Here is a 23613-nt window from a genome sequence, read left to right on the forward strand (position 1 = left end):
GTCCGCCTACCCGTGCAATACAGGTCGCCCCAATGAACTCCGATGTGAAGCAGTGTTTGTTTGATTTAGTTTTAGTCATCATGGTCTCTTGAATAAGTTTAGTTTTAGTCATCTGAAAAGTTTTAGTCTAAAATCTACAGCTTATTTAGTCAACAAAACATTATTTGACGTGATGGCGGGCGCTGTAATGCCTGATTTATACTCCGCTGTATAGCATATCAAACCCATTTAATGAAGCCAGTAGGCTCCAGTAGAGCCTACTTGCTCCATTGACCATTCGCAGACCGCGGCCATGTTTCCATCAGAGTTTGGAAGCACTCGTTTTCAGAAAAGCAATGTCCTGTTGCCTCTTGCATTATGTGCTAATTCAAAACAGGTGGTACACAGGACAGTTGAGTGATATCCAACGAGCACTTTTTAAACTCCAGCACTTAGAAAAAGAATCACCTGCAAGGATACAAAGTAGCTCATAACATGTATACAGTGCATTTTTATGAAACAAACACTTTGTGGATAGAAAGAGGATAATTCAAGCTGTCCGTACAGCTGCAATGTTGGTGAGTTTGACGTGGTTTAATACAATCAGAAAATACTTTTCTGTTTGGATGAATGGGCTGCCATTGGAAGTTGCACCTACTGTAGGTAGCACCTTTCCATTAACTTATATGGTAGGATGGCCGCGGTCTGCATATGGAGAATAGCATGGTCGACTCTTGATGAGTAACTAGTACTGATGGGTTGAGAGCATTCGAAGCGAGTGGGGGTCAATGGGAGTAAAAGCAGCAGCAGCTCTCTCTCACCTCCGTCATGGAGCGTGTCTGTGGCTGCGTAGGCATCGCTGTGCAGCGGCGGCGGAGTGTCAGGGTGGTCCGAGGAGGGCACCACGGCGTAAATCGCTGCTTCTGGGCTGAGGTCTTTCACACAGTCCTCGCTGGCTGACACACTGTCAACTCTGGGGAACAGCATGCATGGGACATTTGTTTGTGTCACCATCATTCTATTGGGAGCTCACAGAAGTCAGTGCCACGCATAGGGCCGTCACGAATCACGATTACAATTTTAATTTGATGATTGTGTTTTTTGCATTGAACATTGGAACGTTACAATTTGTATTTCTGTTGGCCTTTTAGGCTTCGTAATCACAAATTGCACGGGGCAGACATGACAAATAACTAAAATATACAAATTAGACGCATTTAATAATCTTTCCAATTTTGTTTTTACAAAATAGCGGAAATAGTTGATCTACAAGCTTACAATAAGTCACAGCTTGTGACAAGCCTAGCCACGCACACAGTCGCGCACACACCAGTTATTTTGAGGTGTCGACCAATGGCAAAGAGAACTTAAAAATAAGACCTTGAAGGACGCTCGCCTTGTCCGAAACATTGGCTTTTCATTATTTCTCTGCATCCTCAATACTGGCACTTTAGCTACGCATGCAGCCACTTCGTTGTTTTTGCTGTTATTTTAATATACGTCACAGTAATGTTATGAAATTAAATGTTTTAATGTAATCATCATCACACAAAAGTACAGTTATTAAAATCATAACAGACTTGAAATAAAGGAGAGTGTGTGTGAATAGGATATCCTGGCTCAAATATTAGTTAAACTGCCCCTGGCAAGGCAGCAAGGCAAGGGAAGCAATATGATACGTGCCTTCTAGAAGTGGAGAAATCCAAATATAAATATCTATTTATATAAGTATTATTATCTGAAATAACAATGAACTTGAAGCAATTCAAAAAATCATCATCCAAAACTTATACATGTACTTTTGAGATCATGCATTTAGATCCGTTTCAGTTACCAATGCACTACAAATCGTAAATGACATGACAATGAAATGACATTTGTAAACGTAAAGCCAGAAGTATGCTACGGTGTATGTGTAGTAGGAAACAGGCAAAACACAAAGAATAATTGTGCATAGAAAAAGTGCGCAAAATGTGAATTAGCTTCGAGCAGAATGTTAATGTAATTTCTTACACTGGCTCGAATATGAACATTTACCATCAAGCTTTATATGCACATAGTTGTACGATAGTAAAATAGCGTCTCTACAAGCTTAGGACATGGAGAATTCTTTTTTAAATAGGGATGCCAGGGGTTTTAACTTTTAAGTGGTTTAAACCCTGTGGAGGACACTAAGGACAGTGTAATTTTGATGTAATACTATTACAACAATGGAGTGAATGATGGAAGGTAAAGATTATGGGTTTAATGGTTCTTTTGTATACCATAAGACCTGATTTATTCATTCATTTAATATTATTATTATCATACCCATCGAACCACCCAGTCAATTGACGCTTTGTGAGGAGGAAGGTACTGTCATCAGGACATAAAAGCTTCACCTCAAGATCAAAGCGATTTCTCATGACAACTGCATTGTGTCTATTTGGCATTTAGCTACCTCACCCCTTCCTTTATTCTAACATACTTTATCATTATGCCAGGCAATGTGCTTTACTAGAGGTCAGACTTGACAATCTACTCATAACAGCTATGATGTGAGCAAATTCACAGCGGTAAACTAATTATTAATTCGAAATATTCGTTCCCTCTGGACTTTCATGAAGAATGTCTTACATGTTAAGACATTCTTAAATAGCATGTTAAATAGCAGATATACACAAGCTGTAGATTTGCCATTTTTGAAAAATCATGAACATTTGTGCAAAACTTTGAATACCGGTACACATCCTTTTAAAGCGAACGTTTTTAACAAAGATCTTTGCTTCTGGGGGGTCCGTTTGGGGGTCCTCCACGTGAAAAGGTTTGAGCGCCACTTAACTTAAGTTCTTCAGAAAAGTTAGGATTTAGAAGAAGTTTGTAGAATTTAGAACCACCACAATTTAGAGCCACCTCAGATCTTAGTGGTTCGGTAACACGTCATTGTTCCGACCTCCCATAATAGTCAGACTGATTACTAACACTATCCCAAACACTAACCTCAGTCTTAATGGGCCACGCCTCAGTCTTAACCAGCCACATAGGTCGCTAACCCTAACCTCAGTCTGAACCGGCCACGTAGGTCGCTATACCTAACCTCAATCTTAACCGGCCACACAGGTCACTAACCCTAACCTCAGTCTTAACCAGCCACGTAGGTCACTAACCCTAACCTCAGTCTTAACCGGCCACACAGGTCGCTAAACATAACCTCAGTTTTAACCGGCCACGCCTCAGTCGTTAACCCTAACCTCAGTCTTAACCAGCCATGTAGGTTGCTAACCCTAACCTCAGTCTTAACCAGCCATGTAGGTTGCTAACCCTAACCTCAGTCTTAACCAGCCATGTAGGTTGCTAACCCTAACCTCAGTCTTAACCAGCCATGTAGGTTGCTAACCCTAACCTCAGCCTAACCTAGCCACAAAACCTCTCTCAAATACAGACTCTGCGAGCGTATATAGGAGGGGTGGGGTGCTCGCAGTCTCAGTCTTGAAAAACATGTATTGTAATGAGATTTCATCGTTCACATCGCTGGCAGTGTAGATGATGTGTAAGACAATCTGACTCCGCTGTGGGAAGGGAGTGAATCTCCCTGACTGCCTGCGACCACAAAATGAAATGTCAATGTTTAATAAAACTTGAGGCTGCTGCAGAGCAAGAGGCAATGTCAATGTGTGGGTTCTATCTTCCTGAGTGGAAGAAAGTATTCTCACAGGCATCTTCAACTTGGACTTATTAAAACACAAACAGCGCTCAATCATATGATGAATTCCTGTTCTGTTCTTTAGCTACATAGAAGTGTCTATTTGTATGTCTCTAAATGTTTTGATGAATTGAACAATGTGGACCCTGTTGTAAACAAGTGTAATGCTTAATTGGGTCGTCCACCCACAGTTAACTGTCTTTGTATTGAGTTTGTGCTTGAAATGTACTGTAATTCTGCAAACTGTTAATAAATATTTCAATCAATCAATCAATCAATCAATCAATACACCCCCCCCCCTATTAAATCCACTAAAAAGGGGCCTTGGTGGATGTTTAGATTGAATAATCTTTAGACAGCTTAGAAATCAGCATTTAAGGCTAAATGCACTGTTATCCCCCAATATTTATGCTGAGCATAAGCATGAGAATGGGCTGTTTGGGGTCTGTTGCTTGTTGAGCAGGGTGGTGTCTCTCTCTCACATGGCCTAGAATAAACATGCAAAGGAGAGGACCGTGACGCCATAAAGAATGGTTAAGTTTTGTGCACAAATTGGTGGTGCAACTGCTACGCTCTTGACAAAAATTACGTAATAATTTCACCTAATAAGGGGGCGCGGCTCACCGCTTTCAAGACGAAAACGCGTCGTTTTTACTCGAGCGTGTTGTTGTTGTTTTTTACGTCGAACCGCACTTCCGCCAGACCACGCCGTCACGTCACTGACGAACCCTTGGTTGGCATTTTCGTTTCGTAGCCCATGCTAATAGCTGGAAAGCTAAAGCTAACAAGAGTCAACAAGACAAGACTATTAGTTCTAAAGCTAATAGCTAGCCAAATAGCATGGCAAAACACGGCCGTGTGTCTGCGGTTAAACGGCCACCGTCCCGCCACGTCAAACAAGAGCCTCGTGCGTTTATCTATCCCAGTGACACACACACATACAGCTAATAGTTAGCTACCGTTAGCCTAGCCTGCTACCCCCTACCCAACACGTTAGCAAACGTGTCAGACAGAAGCACTGTTACAGCACAGTAGTGTGGCGTAACAGGCAGGCATTTAGCTTCATAACATCACACCATGCTAGCGTCAATGTTATAGTCTCCTCTGTGTGGAAGTGCATGTCTGTCTGAGTGAGGTGAACGCCTCTTAATGTCGACATAAGTTGATATTAAAGATAGATAACCATGTGTGATATAATAAATGAACTATATCTGAACTCATTATTACTACCAGGTAGTAATGAAACACGAGGGAACACAACACACACCAGGGGGGACGAGAGAGAGAATGGGGAAATAAACCAGTCCAGTGGTTCTCAAACCTTTTAATTTCAAAGACTCAAAAGAGTAACAAATGGAACCAAATGGTTACAGTCACACTGTGTTAAAACACAGCTATAGGGACCATTTGGACTGGAACCCCCGTCAAGGAACCATGAGGGTCTAAAAAACAACCTCAAATAGAATGATAGGGTGTTTTTTCTAACATCCAACATGTGTGCCAGACAGACTATAGTGAGGACCCCCAGAATAAACAGGTTGTTGTTCATTCTGCGGGGCCCCCAGGGGGTGAGGAATGGACCCCCATCATCATCATCATCATCCCCGGGCGGTGTGTTTGCCAGCAGAGTGACCCGTGGTCTGGCGGTACCAACCTGGGCTGCCAATCATTCCAGGTCCGCTGCAGTTTGTGGTGCTGTTGGTGGTGGTGGTGGGCGCCGCTGAGCCGAGACCCGAGGGCTTTACGGCTCATTACCTTTGCGAGGAGGACAGCATGACCCGTCTTCTACAACGGGGGGGAGGTCTGTCCTTCCTTTAAAGTACTCCTGAAGCTCTGTTATTATTATTATTACCCCCACAAGCGCGTCTATTTCGCGTCCATTAATGGGTTAGCTTGTGGTGCTAGCTGTGTGGCTAATGTTGTGTTGTACAGGGATGGGGTCGGCCCTCTTTCTTTTCTCTTGCACCCCGCTCCTCCTCCTTCTTCTCATCTCGTGAAATCTTCCCACAGTTTTTATGACAGCGCCATCTGTCGGGCTATTATAAACCGTCAAGTCGATGATCTTGCATCTCTACAGGTTTGGCTCTTCGTTTAAAAACAATAAAGCGTGGTACTGATTAATCAATTAATCATATTATTTTCATCTGTGCTATTGCTTATCTGACTTCCCTGGGTGGTGTGCTCGGGTCAGGAGAGGCAAGTATTTTTCCTCCTCACATGACTTTGACTGGTGGCGGGGATGCGGTTGCCAGGCGACAGCATCGTGAGTGGGAGTGAGAGGGCGACAAGAGATGAGCTGCACTGCATGGCTCAGGTTGCTTCATGCCTGCCTGCTGCATGAGATTAATTTAGACATGCAAGCTTTTGTTTCCTATATCTTTATTGTGAAGCAGTTCAAACATTATGAACTGCTTCAAACGGAGACATGCACACAAAATAAACAGGTGCAATGAAACAATGCAAACAAATACAGTCTGGGTGAATTCTTAGATGATCAATGTTTTAAAGATAGATAACAAATATGTTATGCAGACACACAAACAAATGTACACCACAAACAATTCCATAGGCCTACTTTCGCTTCAGTCAACCAACTATTGTGTCAGGGACCAGTCTTAGTCAGAGTGACGTCAGAGATCCGCCGACAAGTCCTCCCTTGAGCCAATTTAATATGTACTAGAGCAGTACCTTTTGGGCCTACTTGGCACGATGCAAGTTGTAAATGCATGCCCCACCCAGTTATTATATGTCTGTGTCCCTTTTATGCCCATATAGAGTTATTTGTCAGGCATGCCCAAATATGGAGTCTATGTAAAAGTCAGAACACCATTGTGATGTCAGAACAGGCCAGCTCCATGGACCAAATTGGCTAATTTGGGCCCTGTCCAGAGCCTGGGCAGGGGCCCTGCGTGTCCAGAGTCTGGGCAGAGGCATTTTGTGGCGGTTCTGGACCGGCACTGCACTCCCTGTGGTGGTGTGGAACGTGTGTCGAATTTGATGTCGGTGGGGCGAACGGTTCTCAAGTTACGTGGATTACGTGTACACTACACACAGAGATGTGGTGCATTTATAGATAGATAGGATAAGGAGTCACCAAAAAATAAATAAAAGCTAGTACTTCATTTTAGAGAACTTCGCAGGTGGCACGCTTATTAGTTGTGACATGGAAAATGACTGTTAAATGGGCAACGGCACTCCCAATGGTCAATACAGAATTTATTTCCTGTGCTGTCCAACTATCTCACAAGATGGCAGCATGGAGTTATAAGCTTGTTTTACCCTTAACTTGTGAGAAATGAGAAATGTTTCTTTCTCTATGACCCTTCTATCATTTTGTGTGTGAGTGAGTGAGTGCGTGCATGCGTGTGTGCGTGCGTGCCTGCGTTTGCGTCTCATCCATTGAAGGTCAGGAAGGTGAAACTATTGACTGAGTCAATGATTCACTTGCTGCTACAAAAAAGAGGGTGTACTTGGTGTACAGACCGATACACTTGGCTAAAATGAATTATGGACCGTTTATCCTATATAAATATTCCACAATGCAGCTATTGAATAATTGATATCACTGACTCAATGGCAGACTGGCAGAGTCACAGTCAGCATAGTGTCAGTCGTGCAGATTTTCGACTTTTTACATTGATGATGGGTTAAAAGTAAAACACCGTTTACCTTGAGAGTTCCAGTTTGGCTTGGCTTGTCCACAGAGGGAGAATGGCGATCTCAGAGTAAAAACAGGTGGACCATGGTTTCTGGGTAACTTCATAAAATATTGAGCCAAATGAAGTACTGAAGCTTTCAAATCATATTATGCTTAAATGGTTGTTCTTCTGTAGAGGTGACAGTGACATTTATCATGTCTACCCCTGAACTATATGACATTGATTGATTGATTGATTGATTGATTGATTGATTGATTGATTGATTGATTGATTGCGTTATTGACTTGAACTCTTCTGCCTATAGGCATTTGTATAAACCCCAAAACAAAACACTCAATCAGCGATGTTGCAAACCAACCATTGATTCATGTTTTGTAATAATCACAAGCTGAAAACCTGATGACAATTATGATTTGTAGATGAGTGTTTAAGTTCAGTCAAGTGATATTTACAGCCCGCAGACACCATCTGAAATAATCTATAGCCCTACAACAGAGACACCGTTACAATATGAAGTGACAATAAAATTGATTCGGATTCTGACAATAATTAGCATTGTGCTACAAATGGCCCTTTGGAAAAACCTCCATATTGGGCATACAAGCTCCAAGCTCATCATGGTGCAACTTGTAGATTGACTATATTCTCTTGGGTGTATACGTGTCACATTCACAGCAAGATCACTAACTAACACAGAACAACATCCACTGAAGAGTAATGGGTTTAATATACTGGCTCAAGTCATGACAAAAACACCAGACCTCAGTGTGAAACACGTTGAAAACTTCAGTTTTAGACTTCAGCTTTAGACACTTAGACAGTGTTTCAACAGGGTACACACCACGCTGCTTTTATAGACATTTTATTAAGTCCAGCCCTGAAACCCAGTCTCTTTCTTGCACTGACAGAAGTCAGCGGTCCACATATTCACGTGGCCAGTGGTCCTTTAATGAGCTGTTGAACTGGAGGCTGTTGATCGATCCTCACAGAGGCAGAGTCATGCAGTGAACTGTCTCATGTCATTTGAACCATGATCCTTGGATACGACTTAAAATCAATGCTTGCTACTGACCTACGTACGATGGTTATATTTAGAGGCCACGTACGTGTTTTTGAGAACACTGGGGATGCAAGGAGGACGAGGGCCCCACCCTATGATGTATTTGCTGGAGAATCCCACAAGAGCTGACACAATTTGGCTGAGGGGTTAGATATCTTGGCTGAGCAGATTATGAGAGGAGAATTGGAGAGAGTATGAGAGAGTGAGTGAGCACTCGGGTGGCACAGAGGTAAAATACCACCCATCATCACAGAGTCTAGGGGTTCGAATTCACTGCAGTGCGTCCGGATGTGTCTACATGCACAAACTCATTTGGCCGTGTTTGGAGGAAGTAAGAGTGGCGTGAGGGTCACCTGTCAGCCTACATTTAAAATGTAGGCATAAAAACAAGTATCACACAACGCTGGTACCAACAGGACCCACCAACGAAAGAACATTGGATGGACATTACTGAGGAACTGTATGTTATGGAAAAACTAACATTCATACTTCTTACTATACAAGAGGATAAGTTCTATAAAAAGTGGGAAAAGTGGGATCTCTTCTTTCAGCCTAGCGATAATGTATGAGGATTTCAATGAAAGTATCTTGTAATATGAATAATGCAGCCTTGTTTTTGTTTTTCTCGCTTTTCTTTTTTCGTATTGTCTTTTTTTGTTAAGTGGGAAAATAATGTAGGCATAAATACTAGGATTATATGAGTAACACAAAACCCCTTTCACTGGCCTTCAAACCTTAAACAGTAAACACAATATGCACTTGTGTAAATGGTAAACAAGGGTATACACAAGTTAAACAGATCCGGGACAGATCCGTCTTGAACACATACTGTGTAACGATTTGCAGTCGTCCTCCTGGTGGCGCTATAACAGGCCGCTCTGGAAAATTTGGGGCAGAGGTTCATCGTTGGTATCGAGGGAGTGTGTGTGCAAAGTTTGGCATCGATCGGGTTAATGTTGCCGGAGATTAGCTGGTCCACGGAAAATCAGGGCAAGCGTTCCGGTTACCGCCTGAATGCACACATACAAACACACACACACGCTCTCACACACACACACACACACACACACACACACACACACACACACACACACACACACACACACACAGATGGACGGAGTGCAAAACATACTCTCTCCCCATGCCTTCAGCCTGGTGGAGACAAAGAGGGAAAATCTCTACAGGGCAGGCAATATAATTGATAGGTATGGAGTGTTGTCAAGGTTGGATCTGGACTGGCACACCAGACGTTTTTTCCAAAGTTGCCTGGCAAGAGACAACATATGCGATGTGTTGTTTTTAAGTCTTGAGAAAATGGTTGAATATGTTTCAGAGATGTTTTCATAAGTTACATACTGAAGCATGTTTAGAGTGCAAATAAAGCTAAAGTTATGCTAATTTATATTAATTTCCATATTGCAACATAATTCTGTCAGCTAGACTGGAATTTGCAACACCGAACACAAAATCATTCCAATTAGGTTTCCTGCCCTGTCTCCTGAAATATATCACCGTGTTTCCTTACAACCGTATCACTTCTTGGGTTAGGATGGATGTCGTCTTCCCCGAGCTTTGACCCAATCAGCTGGACATAGAGACAAGAATGTGGCCCCTCTGGCTGAGAGAGAGAGAGAGAGAGCTTGGAGATAAAGAATTGGGGTGAATTCACAAAGATGGATGGGGTCGAGGAAAGCGGGTAGAATGCCCCAGGCTGGCAGAGGATGAAAGGTGAGGGGGTGATGGGTCAAAGCTTTGGATATTTCTAGACGTTCCTCCGTGGTTATTGGAAGAGGTAGATCAACTAAGGTCAGTGGGAGAGGAGAGGAGAGGACAGGACTGGAGAGATGGGGAGAGGAGAGGAGAGGAGAGGAGAGGAGAGGAGAGGAGAGGAGAGGAGAGGAGAGGAGAGGAGAGGACTGAGAGGAGGGGAGGGGTGGGGAGGAGAGGACTGGAAAGGAGAGGAACGGAAATGAGAGGACTGGAGAGGAGAGGAGCTGACATGTGAATTAATACGACAAATGTGCACGTCACATGTCATTTTATGGTTACTTGTCTTCCTTTTGTGGACTGCTGGATTTGATGAAAAACGTAATTGCATCTTCTATTGTCTCATATACCGTTTATTGCTTCTCCTCCACAGCACTAATCACTTCCACATTTACAATTAAGCCTTACCCACAGTGGGAGTGGGGCATGCATGGGAGCAGCTCCATCAGGTCCTCCACTGTCCAAGCAGTTTACTGGACACATGACCACAGGAACATCAAGCTATAAGTGGTGACATCCCATCTCCGTCCACAGCTGGAGTCGCCGGGGCGAGTCTCTTTGGCTGAGAGCGTGAGTTGTATAATCACCCCACACAGCTCCACGTTAGCAGTCCTACAAGTATGAGGTATGCTGGTGAAGTTTAGGGCTGTCAAAATAACTGAGTTAACTGGGTTAATTAATTTGTGAGCTTAATTAGATTAAAATGTTTAACGCAATCAATGCATGCTTAGATGACCCGCCCCATATATCCCATAATCCCACATAGTCATCGCTCTGGTTGACGGCTGATAGATCCAAACGAGATGGAAAGAGAAGTCCTATCTAGCCATATCTGGATAGGGCAAAAACACATGCTGTCATTTATCTTTCCATTCCCACAACAATATAGAGGAAAAACATGTCTATTTTGGACATAGTTTGAATGTTGATTAATCATGATTAATACCTTTTTAAGCTCAGATTAAATTGTCTTTTATCGTTTTTCAACTGAAATGAAAGTGTTACCGCTGTTTTTTCCAGAGCCTTCCCAGTCAATCACACTGGCTCTGAACTCTGCAAATAACTCAAAGATAAAGAGAGAGAGTGACTGGACCCAAGGAGTTGCATGGTGACAAGGGGAAAAAATGTAACCTACTCCCATCATTACTTGCTTACCAAAGCAGGCGTCTATGTGTGAAAATAAACAACCTGGCTATTCAACAGAGTACAAATGAATCTTTCGTTAACCACAGCTATCGTCCCTATTCTGGGCATGATGTTGATTGGTGTTTTTTTTGACAAAACGTGTACATTTAGGCCTACATGATCATACAGTATATTGTACATACTCTTTGTGCCTTCAATATAAATTGGTTGACTCACATCTATACAGTTGTCACAAAAAGGAGGGAAAACCCTCCGTTTTCAACAGTTTGTCCCAGTTCTCTGCTGCTCCACTGTACGGAGGAGCTGCTGGTTGGGACTGTGAGGCCATGTTGTTGTGAAACGCTAGAAACCATCGCCTGCGTGTCCTCCATCCCTGAAGAGTCCCGACTATGGGGTGGAGAAGCGAGGTCGGAGGAATTTCCCCGGAAGGATTTACTGCAGTGGCAAGAGACATTGTGTCACACACACACACACACACACACACACACACACACACACACACACACACACACACACACACACACACACACACACACACACACACACACACACACACACACACACACACACACACACACACACACACAAGCTGTGTTTTCATGACGTCCTTGTTGGTTAGTTTGCCACAACAGGGCTGAATGGAGTTTCTGTCTGAGACACTACAATTCATGTACACATTTTAAAGTGTCACATTTACTCAAAGAATTACCCACATAATAAATAATAATTAGAGTACCTAATTTTCCACTTCCCTGGCTCCAGACTATAGACCACGATAGTGGACAGCTTCTTGAAGCTTCCGTCTGATAATCAGACTACATTTGTGCCCCACTCTCAGGGTCACACATGTATGACAGGTATGACAGTGGCCCTGGCTGCTGAAAGTGCATCGTTGCCCCAATTAGCATCAAACTGGCCACAAACAATGTTATGGGGTCTGCCATGACAATAGTCACACCAGGGGCTACATCAGGGCCCCCTGGGTGCCACAGCAGGCACAACGTTGCTCCAATCATTCACAAACACAGCACAAATGCTGTTCAGTAATCTGCCGTGACAATAGTCATACTAAAATAATATAACAATTGCACACATGTGGACCACTACTATAGGCTACCTGAGGCTAGGCCACAACAGCAGTGTTACAGCATTGTCTAACATTTAAAATTGTCATACCGTTACCAATGCTCTGATCGGCGCAATATAGGACTGGATTTGAAGGTTGCATAGCGGCCTGGAATTCTTGTCTAAATCTGAAAAGTATAAGTAAAGTAGTAAAAAGTACAATATTTGCCACTGAAATGTATTGTTACAGTAGAAGAACAAAGGATTAAAATGCAATAATCCAGTAGTAAAAGTATTTACAAATCCTACTTAACAGTCTTGTCTTAAACCCTACATACTTCATAGATAGGGGGCCCCAAAGGTGCCTATAATTTGTCCAGTTACTGTATATATAATGTTAGTTTTCCCTCTACACCAAATAGCAGAGTTACAAGCCCACAGCATGACACTTTGTGATGCGTTGTTGTGACACATGTGCTTGCAGATAAGCTATTTTCGCAGAATGTTCACCTATAAGTATTTTGCCAAATGTTCGCCTGACAAGCCCTGAATATGGATGCTATGCTTCATGTGGTTAAGGAACACCTAAATTCTCCATTGGACATAGGGAACGCTGCTTAAGTTTCATGTTTAATTGTGAAAACTTACTGTAAATGAATGGGTTGTGGGGATTTACAGTAAGTCAGCGCTGTGCGGTACAGTTGTCATAAACTTGAGGTTTCCTGTTGGGTTTTGTGTCAATAATTTATTCATTTTAGGTCAAGATCATCAAGTTTTAAGGGCTGTATATGGATTTGGATTCCCGGCAGACTGGAGGGACATGTCAGGAGCTAAAAGCTTTCAAATCATCTTGAATTGAGATGAGTGACCTTTAAGGCTTAGGCTTTACATGCGGTTTAGGCCAATTATTGTCAACTATTTGGTCAGGACCCAGAAGACAGTCATGTGATGTTCTGACACTATAGGATTAAAGAAAAAAAGAAGAAAAAAAGAAAAACAAAAGATTAATTAGAGAATCAAATTGTGTTATCTATCATGGAGTCCTGACTTAATCATGGCCAGTGCAACATTGTGTGACTCAGACGTAAGTTATCTCATTAAGATCATCTTGACTTCATTTGTGAGACAGTTGGAGTGGTCTCAGTGGTTTAGGAGAAGTGGCCTCCCGCTGGCAGGAAGGATGAAGGAGGATTACAAGGTCAGTAACTCTCTGTCAGTGGCTGCTAAGCCCTGACCCTGGAGTGGAGGTCATCTGTCCAGGGTCAGTCAGTCAGTCCCACAGTCGAGTCGAGACTAGAGCCTGCTTCCTATCAGGTTCACTTTGTCTGGACGAAGTCTTCTGTTGTCAAGCGAAAACCCAATAACCCGTTCTTTCTCCTATTTATCCTTGTCTTTGGTTAGAAAAACAACGAAGCCTCCATCTGGCCCAACTCTTAGGTCAAGGGGTTCCCAAACCCAAGGGCTCCCAAATGGCCCCCTATTGCGAAACAAAAATATGAAAATAGTCAATCTACAAGCTCCTACAGCTTGGGCCCCATGTTTGCTGTTTTTCACGCTGTTCATAACTTTAGTGCTCGATAAATAAAATAGTTAGGCAAATATATGAACAGGAGTTCATATATGGCACAGTATCTCTTTCTCCTTTTCCATTTATTATCTCCTTATAGTCGTTAACTCGTGCCAATTCCCAATTCCCCCATAGTCCCACCCCAGAGGGTGTAGACCACATCTCCATTCTCCGCCACAGCTGCTTCTGAGAGGACATTTTCACTGCATGGGGAGGAACGTCCTATCCAGTTCTGCTCCCTGCGACCAACCTGTCCTGTTGGGTCCCTAAAATGCGGTGACAGAGATCACCCTCCCTGCCCGGTCTCCCACCCTTGAATACAACCACATGTGTTCTTTAGAACCCCCGGCCAAGCGGGAGTCACTATGGAACATTCGACCCGGAAAGTGGGAGACTGATTTTGACAGCTAAATATTCAGACAGCTTTAGTACAGGAAATTCAGGAATAATGTATGAGGTATTATATGGTCGCGATCCTGACAAAATTATATCATTGCATATTTTCATGGCCAACTTCCATGATGACCTAAATACTACGTAATACGTTTACATTATTAGCTTATGCCCCAAGACAACTCTTTCTCTCAGAATGGGCCAAACGGGCTGAACAAACCAGAGAGTGATGTAAGAAGCATTGCTTATAATTAACATAATGTTTCTAGACAGCTGGTGAATGATTGTTGTTGGCGGAGCATGGATTTACTCCCTTTATATGTTTGTGCTCGCTGGCATTATGTTTTGGGATTATGTGTTATATTAATAGACGCCTGCTTTGGTTATGGAAATGCAAGTAACGATGGGAGTAGGTTTAATTTCCTTTGTCATTTTTTCCCCTTGTCACCATGCAACTCCTTGGGTCCAGTCACTCTCTCTCTTTATCTTTGAGTTATTTGCAGAGTTCAGAGCCAGTGTGATTGACTGGGAAGGCTCTGGAAAAAACAGCGGTAACTCTCAACTCGATCTCTTTGTGTCCTGTTGCTCTCTCTCTCTCTCTCTCTCTCTCTCTCTCTCTCTCTCTCTCTCTCTCGCACACACACACACACACACACACACACACACACACACACACACACGCTCTTTCCATCACACACATTCCCTCACACACACACACGCCCACACCATGGATCTGCGTGTGTCGGTGTCACAACGTGTCTTTGGTTCCTCAGACAGTTGAAGATGCTCTTGTGGGAGCTGTGCTCGTCCCTTATGGTCCTCTGGGTTCTTCCAGTCAGAAGTCGACCCTCCACCAACATCCAGATCACCCACGGTGAGTAGCGCTCCGTCCGACGCCATGTGGGGAGAACCAGCTTCAGCTCAGCTCACGGGGGGAGAGATCGAGATGAGCTCAGAGAATCCAGAGTCGTTCTGGGGCTGCCTGCCAGGCTGTGGAGAGTGCAGGAGTTGCTTGCTGTAACTCTCTGAGTTACAGAGCCTTGGGGGTCCATTTGGTTCCATATTAACACTGAGGAGTATAGGGACTGAACATGACGTTTTTCCTGCTTATAAGGGTGTATATGACTACTTAGACGTGCTTAGATGATGGTCTCAGTTCACGTTTGTGACCCTCAAAGTTCCACATTTCTTGGGTATTGAATTCCAGAGGACATTAAATACTATTATCCGGTACCTCAATTACATCAGTTCATCAAATTGTTATCAAAGGCACGTCCTGTGTGTGTGCACTTGTATCCCTGCCGACTGACTGTGCAGGAATCTATTTTTGGTCCAGCTGGTCAGTCATTTGGAATGCGGCTGGCAGCGTTTGAAGGCTTCCACGTCCAGGTGAACATATAGTATACTGTAAGTAGTCATCTGGAGTGCATTTGAAAGCTACCGGGGATGGTTCCGTATTAAAGCCACCGCTGCCTCCGAAACGCTCTTGCCGCTTTGATATGGACAATATGGCATGCGTTAGAAGAATCATTAAACCATATTGCCTTAGTTTTGAGACACTGGAGTATTTCAGCAATATATCATGTCTGTTCTGCGTCTGAAAAAGTTTGCAAGATGTCTACTGTAGGTTGTAAGGGAACACCACCTAAGAAGACACAATGCACATGACGTGAGTGTGTTAAATCTGCAGCGAAATGAATAATCCCGATTTTACTGTCAGGATACTGTAATAGAGATGATGACACACTTAAACCTTTCGCTCTTCTATACTGTCTTCTCCACAATCCTCTCTCTTCCTCTCTCTCCACATACTTGGATATCCTCGACAAAGTCTAAACATTTAATTTGTCTATCAGTAACCATTTAACATCATCAGCCTCTGTGAACCAAGAAACCACTCTCAGAAATCAACACGACGGAACAACGAAAACATAATCTGACTGTATGTACATCAACAACAACAATGCTTCATAATACACTTTGTGGTGTTCCTCCTCAGCCCTCCCTCTGCAGCTGCCAGACTCGCCTCCCCCGGCGCTGTGTCCACTGTTCTGGACCGAGCTGGAGGGGAACTGCTACCGCTTCTTCCCCCTCAACAGGACCTGGGCTGAAGCGGACCTGTACTGCTCAGAGTTCTCCAATGGCTTCAAGTCAGCCAAGCTCGCCTCCATACACAGGTTGGGACAATACGCATGAATCGAATGCCTGAATGAATACAAGAACGCTCTCCCACAAAACATGTTCGCCAGAGTTCCCAGAGTCTAATCCGGTAACTAAAACGGTCGTCACCAAAAATAAACGTAACCTCAGTAAAACTATGCGTAAACCTAACCTTATTCCTAAACGTAACCTCAGTAAAACTATGCGTAAACCTAACCTTATTCCTAAACGTAACCTCAGTAAAACTATATGCCTAAACCTAACCTTATTGCTAAACATAATCTCAGAAAAACTATGCCTAACCCTGGCATTATTCCTATACCCTTAACCTTAGTAAAACAAATACAAAAATACAAGAACCACTGGGTGATGTGCACGTGGTCTGCGGGAAAAATTGGGGCAAGCGTTCCGGTTACCGCCTGAATGCACACACATACAAACACACACACACACACACACACACACACACACACACACACACACACACACACACACACACACACACACACACACACACACACTGCAGTTCTTGGGAACACAGATAAAACTCTCCGACAGTGTTCATTATTTATCCATTTGTAAGTTGGAGTTGAGGTAACAGTTTACGGTGCAGCAGTACACTTCAAAGGAACACTTACCAACGTGATGGCCCTCGGGCAGCAGAGACAGCGCCAGCCCAGAAGCACACCTGGTTTCTGCAGGCCTAGTTAGAGGGTGAAGCAGGTCAGCTGGTATCATCAGGGCCTAAAGGAGCTGTAAATATAGACCTGCATCTGACAAATCAGCAGTCATGGTTGAGAAGGGTCTTTTTCAAATATAACCCTAAAACAGTGGTTTTCAACCAGTGGTCCGGGGACCACTGCAGTGGTCCTTGAGGGTTTTCCAGGTGGTCCCCAGCTAAATGATGTTGGTAACCAAATGGACCCTTAAGCCCTAACCACACCAAAGGGTCACCATGCAACTCCTTGGGTCCAAACGGTTGCAAGGAGTTAACGCTAAAACCGTCTCGACCCTTTGGTGTGGTTTGGGCCATTGAATTCCATGCGTTGAATCATTAGGGTCAACGTGGGTCAACGTGCAACAAGACATATCACACCGCAGGGACAACGCTAAAACCGTCTCTTGACCCTTTGGTGTGGTTAGAGCTTTATAGATCTTTAACTCTTGAGAGTGTAAAATGAAATCATTTTCATTGTACAGAATATGTCCCATTTCAAGGTTTCAAAATGTTTGAACATCTTTTGAAAATTGCAGATCTATAAGGTCACAACTTGTCCATACACGATGCGTTGTACAGTAAGCTGGTAGATCTGCAAAGTATGTACCGTAGGGCTGGAGTGGTTAATATGTTTTGTAATAATAATAATCCAAATCTACAAAGTAACCAGTAACTAAAGTTGTCAAATAATTGTAATGGAGTAAAAGTACAATGTTTGCCTTATTGAGATCTACTGCTACTACATTGTTTGAAAATAATGTCTAAATACTATCTCAAAATGAATTAACTTTTTGAGAAATCCGATGCACTGCTTGCTTTACCATAAATAATGTTGAGATAATTTGTCAGGCATCTATTAAATAGTAGGCTACATTAAAGATTGTCTGCGGACCACATGACTGCATTTATTTAATTTTCTTTCTGTCACTGTAACAGATCACAAGCACTATTTTTAGTGCAGTAATACTTCCAAATATAATTACAGGCCTGACTGTCTAACATCAAAGCTCCGGTCAAGGATATTACATTTAAAATGCACTGCGTGAAAACATACAGTAGTAGTATGTACTGTATTATGAATAGGATAGTACACAGTAAAATCATCAGTGTATTAATCAATTTGCGAATCAGTGTGTACAAGCGTAACCGGTCCGCTCGACCCCAGCAGTTCTTGTATTCTTGGTTGGTTTTAGGCATAGTTTTACTGAGGTCATGTTTAGGAATAAGGTTAGGTTTAGGCATAGTTTTACTGAGGTTATGTTTAGGAATAAGGTTAGGTTTAGGCATAGTTTTACTGAGGTTATGTTTAGGAATAAGGTTAGGTTTAGGCATAGTTTTACTTCAAGATTTCCACTATAATGGCTGCACAGCTGCACTTTTGTGAAAACGTGCCTTTTGACTGAGTGTGTACAAAACAAAAGGCCATTTGGTTCCATTAGTACACTCCACGAGTTATGGCATCCTTGAAATCCAAAGGTTTGAGACTGAAACTGAACCACTTGTGTTCATTCATTCCATCATAGATCTGAAGTGACAACTCAAGTCAAATAAATGTGTGTTTGTGTTTGTGTGTCGCTCAGCTGGGAGGAGAACGTGTTTGTGTACGACCTGGTCAACAGCCGTATACCTGGCATCCCCACTGACATCTGGATAGGCTTGCACGATCGCAGACAGGTAACGCACGCACACACGCACGCACACACGCAACGCATAACATCTAGACTAGAGGTATAGTAACAAGAGGAGAGGGGGGTTGAGTGAGGGGATTAGCGCGTTGTCATGGGCTCTCAGAATTCCAAGCAGCTCCCCTGCTGATAGACTGAGGGGCATACGGTACGTGTCCTCCTCTGTCCACAGGAGGGCAGTCTGGAGTGGACGGACGGCAGTCACTATGAGTACAGTTACTGGGACGGCAACCAGCCTGACGACGGAATCCACCGCATCCCCCAGGATGAGGACTGTGTGGAGATCTGGTTCAGACAGAACAGCGGTGAGACACACACATGCACGCAGACACACACACACACACACACACACACACACACACACACACACACACACACACACACACACACACACACACACACACACACACACACACACACACACACACACACACACACACACAGTGGTGCAAATTGTGAGCTTGTAGAACTGCTGTTTTCAAAATACTGAAAACTTGTGAATGGGACCTTCTGCTTAAAGGACAACTTTAGTTTTCTTTCAACCATGGTTCATGTTTTAGGTTGAGGAGTGTTAATTTTTTTTTTCATTTGCTGCTTTCTTTCGTTTTAGGGATTTTAGCGGTTTTTGACAGGGGGGCGGGGGCATTCGAGAATGAGGCTAAATATGAATTTCTTTACAAAATATTATGGCGATTTATTATTTTATTATTTACTATAGTCCTAATATACCCCAGGAAATTACATCTGGCCACAGAAGATCACAGGATCTACTGAATGTGAAGGTAGCCTACTGGGGGGAAGCCACACTGTGTGTTATAGGCTCAATATGTCAGTTTGACACATCCAGTAGATCTTGTGATCTTTTGTGGTCAGATGTAATTTCTTGGAGTTTAGTATTACTAAGGTAAATAATAAAAATGTAAAAAAAAATACATATTTAGCCCCATGCTCGAATGCCCCCGCCCCCCTGTCAAAAACCGCTAAAATCCCTAAAACGAAAGAAAGCAGCAAATGAAGAAAAATTAACACTCATCTTTTACTTTCTCTAATAACAACCTAAAACATGAACCTTGGTTGAAAAAAACTAAAGTTGTCCTTTAAGTAGGCCTACTACTTTCTACTTTTGGAGCTTTAAGTGCAGACTTTTACTTGTAACGACATAGAGTGTAGCAGTATTGACTTTCACTTAACAATAAAACCATTTGATTACTTTTTACACACACACACACACACACACACACACACACACACACACACACACACACACACACACACACACACACACACACACACACACACACACACACACACACACACACACACACACACACACACACACACACACACACACACACACACACACACACACACACACACCTGTTGACGATTGTATTATTTGGTCATCCCTGGCATCCTAAACTCCCACCACAGCCCACAGGCCCTTTCTTTGGTGCGCTTGACATGGAAACAATTACCTTCCTACATGGTGATGTGCATGTCTGTGTGTGTGTGTGTGTGTGTGTGTGTGTGTGTGTGTGTGTGTGTGTGTGTGTGTGTGCGTGTGTGTGTGTGTAGTTGGCTCTGAAAGACGCACAAAGACATCATGCACACGCTGTGAAATCACCCAGTGTTAATTTAACAGAAAAAAATGAACAAAAAGAAAATCAATATTTATCCCATTCTGGCACTGTGGATATTGTTCGTGTTCATACCGTAAACGTTGCGTGCGTCTGTATTCTGTTCTTTTGCAGCACTGAGATCCTGGAATGACAACAGTTGTGAGAGAGCCTTCCCCTTCGTGTGCAAGATCCCTACACTGGATAACTAGCCTTCTCTCCTAATGCATGCGCACACACACACAAACAGCACACACAAATTAGCCCAGCAGGATGTGACAGTTCTCGTATATTACCCAATCTCTTCCCCTCTCCCTCAGACAACCACAAACAAGCTGTGATGATTAATGCCCCCCCCCATACTTACCTCAATATTCTCTAGCAGCAAATTAAGATGCATTTATATTATGTTAACAGTATCGGCTGCTAAAAAGAACTCTTCAGGCTAACAACACTGAACACATCAAATTGTATTAAAATGTCCATTAAGGTGACACTGCCATAAGACAGTGCAGTGTTAATTTTGTTGACTAAGACTAAGAGATTAAAAAAACCAAGATTGGACATTTTGTATACTAAGACTAGACTTTTCAGATGACTACAGACTAAAACTAAATATTGTGTTATTGTCTAAATCAGAATTTGCTCTCAAAATTAACACTGCGACAAAGTATAAATCAGGCTTAATCACGTAAACCCTTTTGTTGACCGGGGGGTCCCCTTCTCTTGTCCCTGCACACAATCTCTTTGCCGAGAATAGCTGATCAGATCTGGTGCAAATGTTTGCGGGTTATGGTTATGCTTACGGTTGTTCTAACTCATGAGTCATGTATCATCTTTGGATGTAGTCGTCGCTGATATTATCATGTTGATATTGTGTTTTAAAGTCATTTATGTTTTAATATACAGTAAATATAAATTATGGGTGTGAGATTTGAAGTGTAAGCAAGTTATAACTGGATAGAAATGTGGTGGACGTTTGCCTGTTGACGGTATGTGTGGTCAGTGGTCACTGGTCAGATGGTGGGGGCTGGGATTGGGCTAGAGGACCAGAGCTGGACTCGTGTGTGTGGACATTAATATGCGAAGCCAACATCTGATTTCAGCCCAAACTTGCAGAAATTAAATATAACTTTGTTTATATAACGTTTTGTTTTTTTAGTAATTTTGTATTACATCTCTGTCTAAGAATGGCCCAAATGGTGACTTTTGGGAGGCACTTATATTTGTGATAGCATATAGTCTTTATTATTAGTGATAGTGTAAACTAAATAGGCCTACCGTGCAATCATCACCTGTGGACAAACGACCTTGATGTATCAAAGGCCAAAGATAGAAAGAATCCTTTACCAATGCCTTCATGAAATGTCTTCATGTAGCTTATACTTAACCAAAAGAGTTACAACTGATCACTTGGGCAAGCAACCTAATTACCACACAATAAATGCTCTGGCACACAAATTCAAAATTAGGATCGCATTTGGATTTTGGGTAGTTCAAAAACCAAAAATCTGAATTGGGATTACTCCGATATCCGATCAAATCAGGAAATCCTATCCATAATGAAATACCGGGACAACATTTGGCTGGATTGTCTGATCCTGGATCACAAAATATAGGATTTCAAAATCTTATCCGATCAGATCAGGGATTGAAATGTTTGAACCTTGATCAGGAAATAGGTAAATGTTTCAGTCAGATGTCACTGAAGGCACAATGCATGAGTTCTGTGCACTGTGTGGGTATAACAAGAGGGCATTCCTACATGATTTCTGTATTATATTCTGACTGATGTATATTGCATCTGAACTCAAAGTTTATATGACAGATTAAGGGCCTCAAAGTTTATAGGACACAAAGAATGTACAGTAGCTGCTTGTGATTTGGGTTCAATGCACATCTGAAGCATCTCACTATGGAACCTTCTTCAGCTTGGGAAAAATGTAACAAACCTATTTCTATCGTGTTTCCTCATTGTCATTTATTACGCATTTACTTTTTTATTGCAGTACTGTATTCTCCAATTAAGAGATTATTATTGAACTACAGGAGTGGCTTAAAAACCTGATAGTTTTATACCAAGGCTCAGTATTTTTTTATATCTCTCTCCTGCTGTCAATGTGTGTATTTGCATTAATTTAGTTAGATTAGATACAGACTATGAACTAAAATCCTGAGTATTAATTGAGTGGGTGAGTGTACAAATGGATAAATGAACAGTGAGGATTTTACTGGTAACAATGCAAACATAGTTGGAGTGAAGAATGTATTATGGATAGAAATTATGTAAGGATGTAAAAGAAAGAATCTACAAATCTCACAGAGAAAGGTTTTACATTAACATAAGAGACTGATATCATGCCTGAATACTGTAAAAAAAAGATCGCTGAGCAGTTTTATTAAACTATTTGATTAAACTCTCTTAATAAATCAAACTCCAAAGTTGTTACATTCGTTTACACCTCTGCAACTTTTTCTTATTTCAACTGAACACACACACCTTGAATTCCATTCTATATGCAAAGTTTTTGTTCCATAAGAATCCACGCTGCACGAGTCATATAGTGAGCTTGTAGATCTGCCATTTTCAACTAATGTTCACCTCAATAGGGATGCTAGGGTTCAAGTGGTTACCCCCCCCCCTTTGGTATGCCTAAAGCATACCAAACTGGTTTGGTAAATTAAGAACCACTGATTTAGGGAAGCATGTAGAAACATAGTTTGAAAAAGAGCTAATCTGGCACTTTGAGGTTATGAGTCCACACTGAGCGCTCAGTGACCCAGAAGGTGTCACTGGGTCACTGGGGGCTGGGGGGAACAAACCAAATTAAATTTGGGCTCAACCTGGCATCCTGACCTCTGAGATTATCTCGTAAAAAAAAAAAAACACACAGAACAAACTGACCAATTAACCACATGAACCCTATTAGTGTCCCTATTCTGGGGTGAAGATTCTGTGGAAATAACAGATCCCACGTTGTGAGCTTGCAGATTTTCGGTAAAGATATTAGGTTAAGAGGGATAAAGGAGGGGGGCCTAGTATCTACAGTATAAGTATAGACCCTGATCAATGAAGTATGTAGTGTTTATTATGGTGACAGATGACTCACTGTAAA

The 23613-nt window shown here is 42.5% G+C and overlaps 2 protein-coding genes across 2 annotated transcripts in view; one reads left to right on the plus strand and one right to left on the minus strand.

Moving 5' to 3' along the window:
- Positions 1-5632, minus strand: part of smg1 (SMG1 nonsense mediated mRNA decay associated PI3K related kinase) — a 70092-nt gene extending 64460 nt beyond the window's left edge. Inside the window, exons 1-2 of the mRNA XM_080776890.1 lie at positions 5316-5632; positions 801-952 (exon numbers count right to left, since the gene is read on the minus strand). Coding sequence (XP_080633016.1) covers positions 801-952; positions 5316-5413 — 250 coding nt within the window. The 5' untranslated portion in view covers positions 5414-5632. The remainder of the gene's footprint in view (positions 1-800; positions 953-5315) is intronic.
- A 9147-nt stretch (positions 5633-14779) lies between these two features.
- clec19a (C-type lectin domain containing 19A) lies at positions 14780-22958 on the plus strand. The gene is made up of 6 exons (XM_080775871.1): positions 14780-14869; positions 15092-15192; positions 16318-16495; positions 18777-18870; positions 19054-19186; positions 20633-22958. Exons 2-6 carry the CDS (start codon positions 15102-15104, stop codon positions 20707-20709), a joined length of 573 nt encoding a protein of 190 aa, XP_080631997.1. The 5' UTR covers positions 14780-14869; positions 15092-15101; the 3' UTR covers positions 20710-22958.
- The last annotated feature ends 655 nt before the right edge of the window (positions 22959-23613 follow it).

The sequence above is a fragment of the Protomyctophum bolini genome (assembly GCF_963924005.1).
Source record: "Protomyctophum bolini genome assembly, chromosome: 11".
NCBI classification, from domain to species: Eukaryota; Metazoa; Chordata; class Actinopteri; order Myctophiformes; family Myctophidae; genus Protomyctophum; species Protomyctophum bolini.

Excerpts from the sequence above, each read along its gene's own strand:
- clec19a (XM_080775871.1), top strand. The coding sequence starts at position 15,102 with ATGCTCTTGTGGGAGCTGTGCTCGTCCCTTATGGTCCTCTGGGTTCTT. Across the intron at positions 15,193-16,317 it reads CAACATCCAGATCACCCACG|CCCTCCCTCTGCAGCTGCCA; the intron begins GTGAGTAGCGCT and ends GTTCCTCCTCAG. Across the intron at positions 18,871-19,053 it reads GCTTGCACGATCGCAGACAG|GAGGGCAGTCTGGAGTGGAC; the intron begins GTAACGCACGCA and ends CTCTGTCCACAG.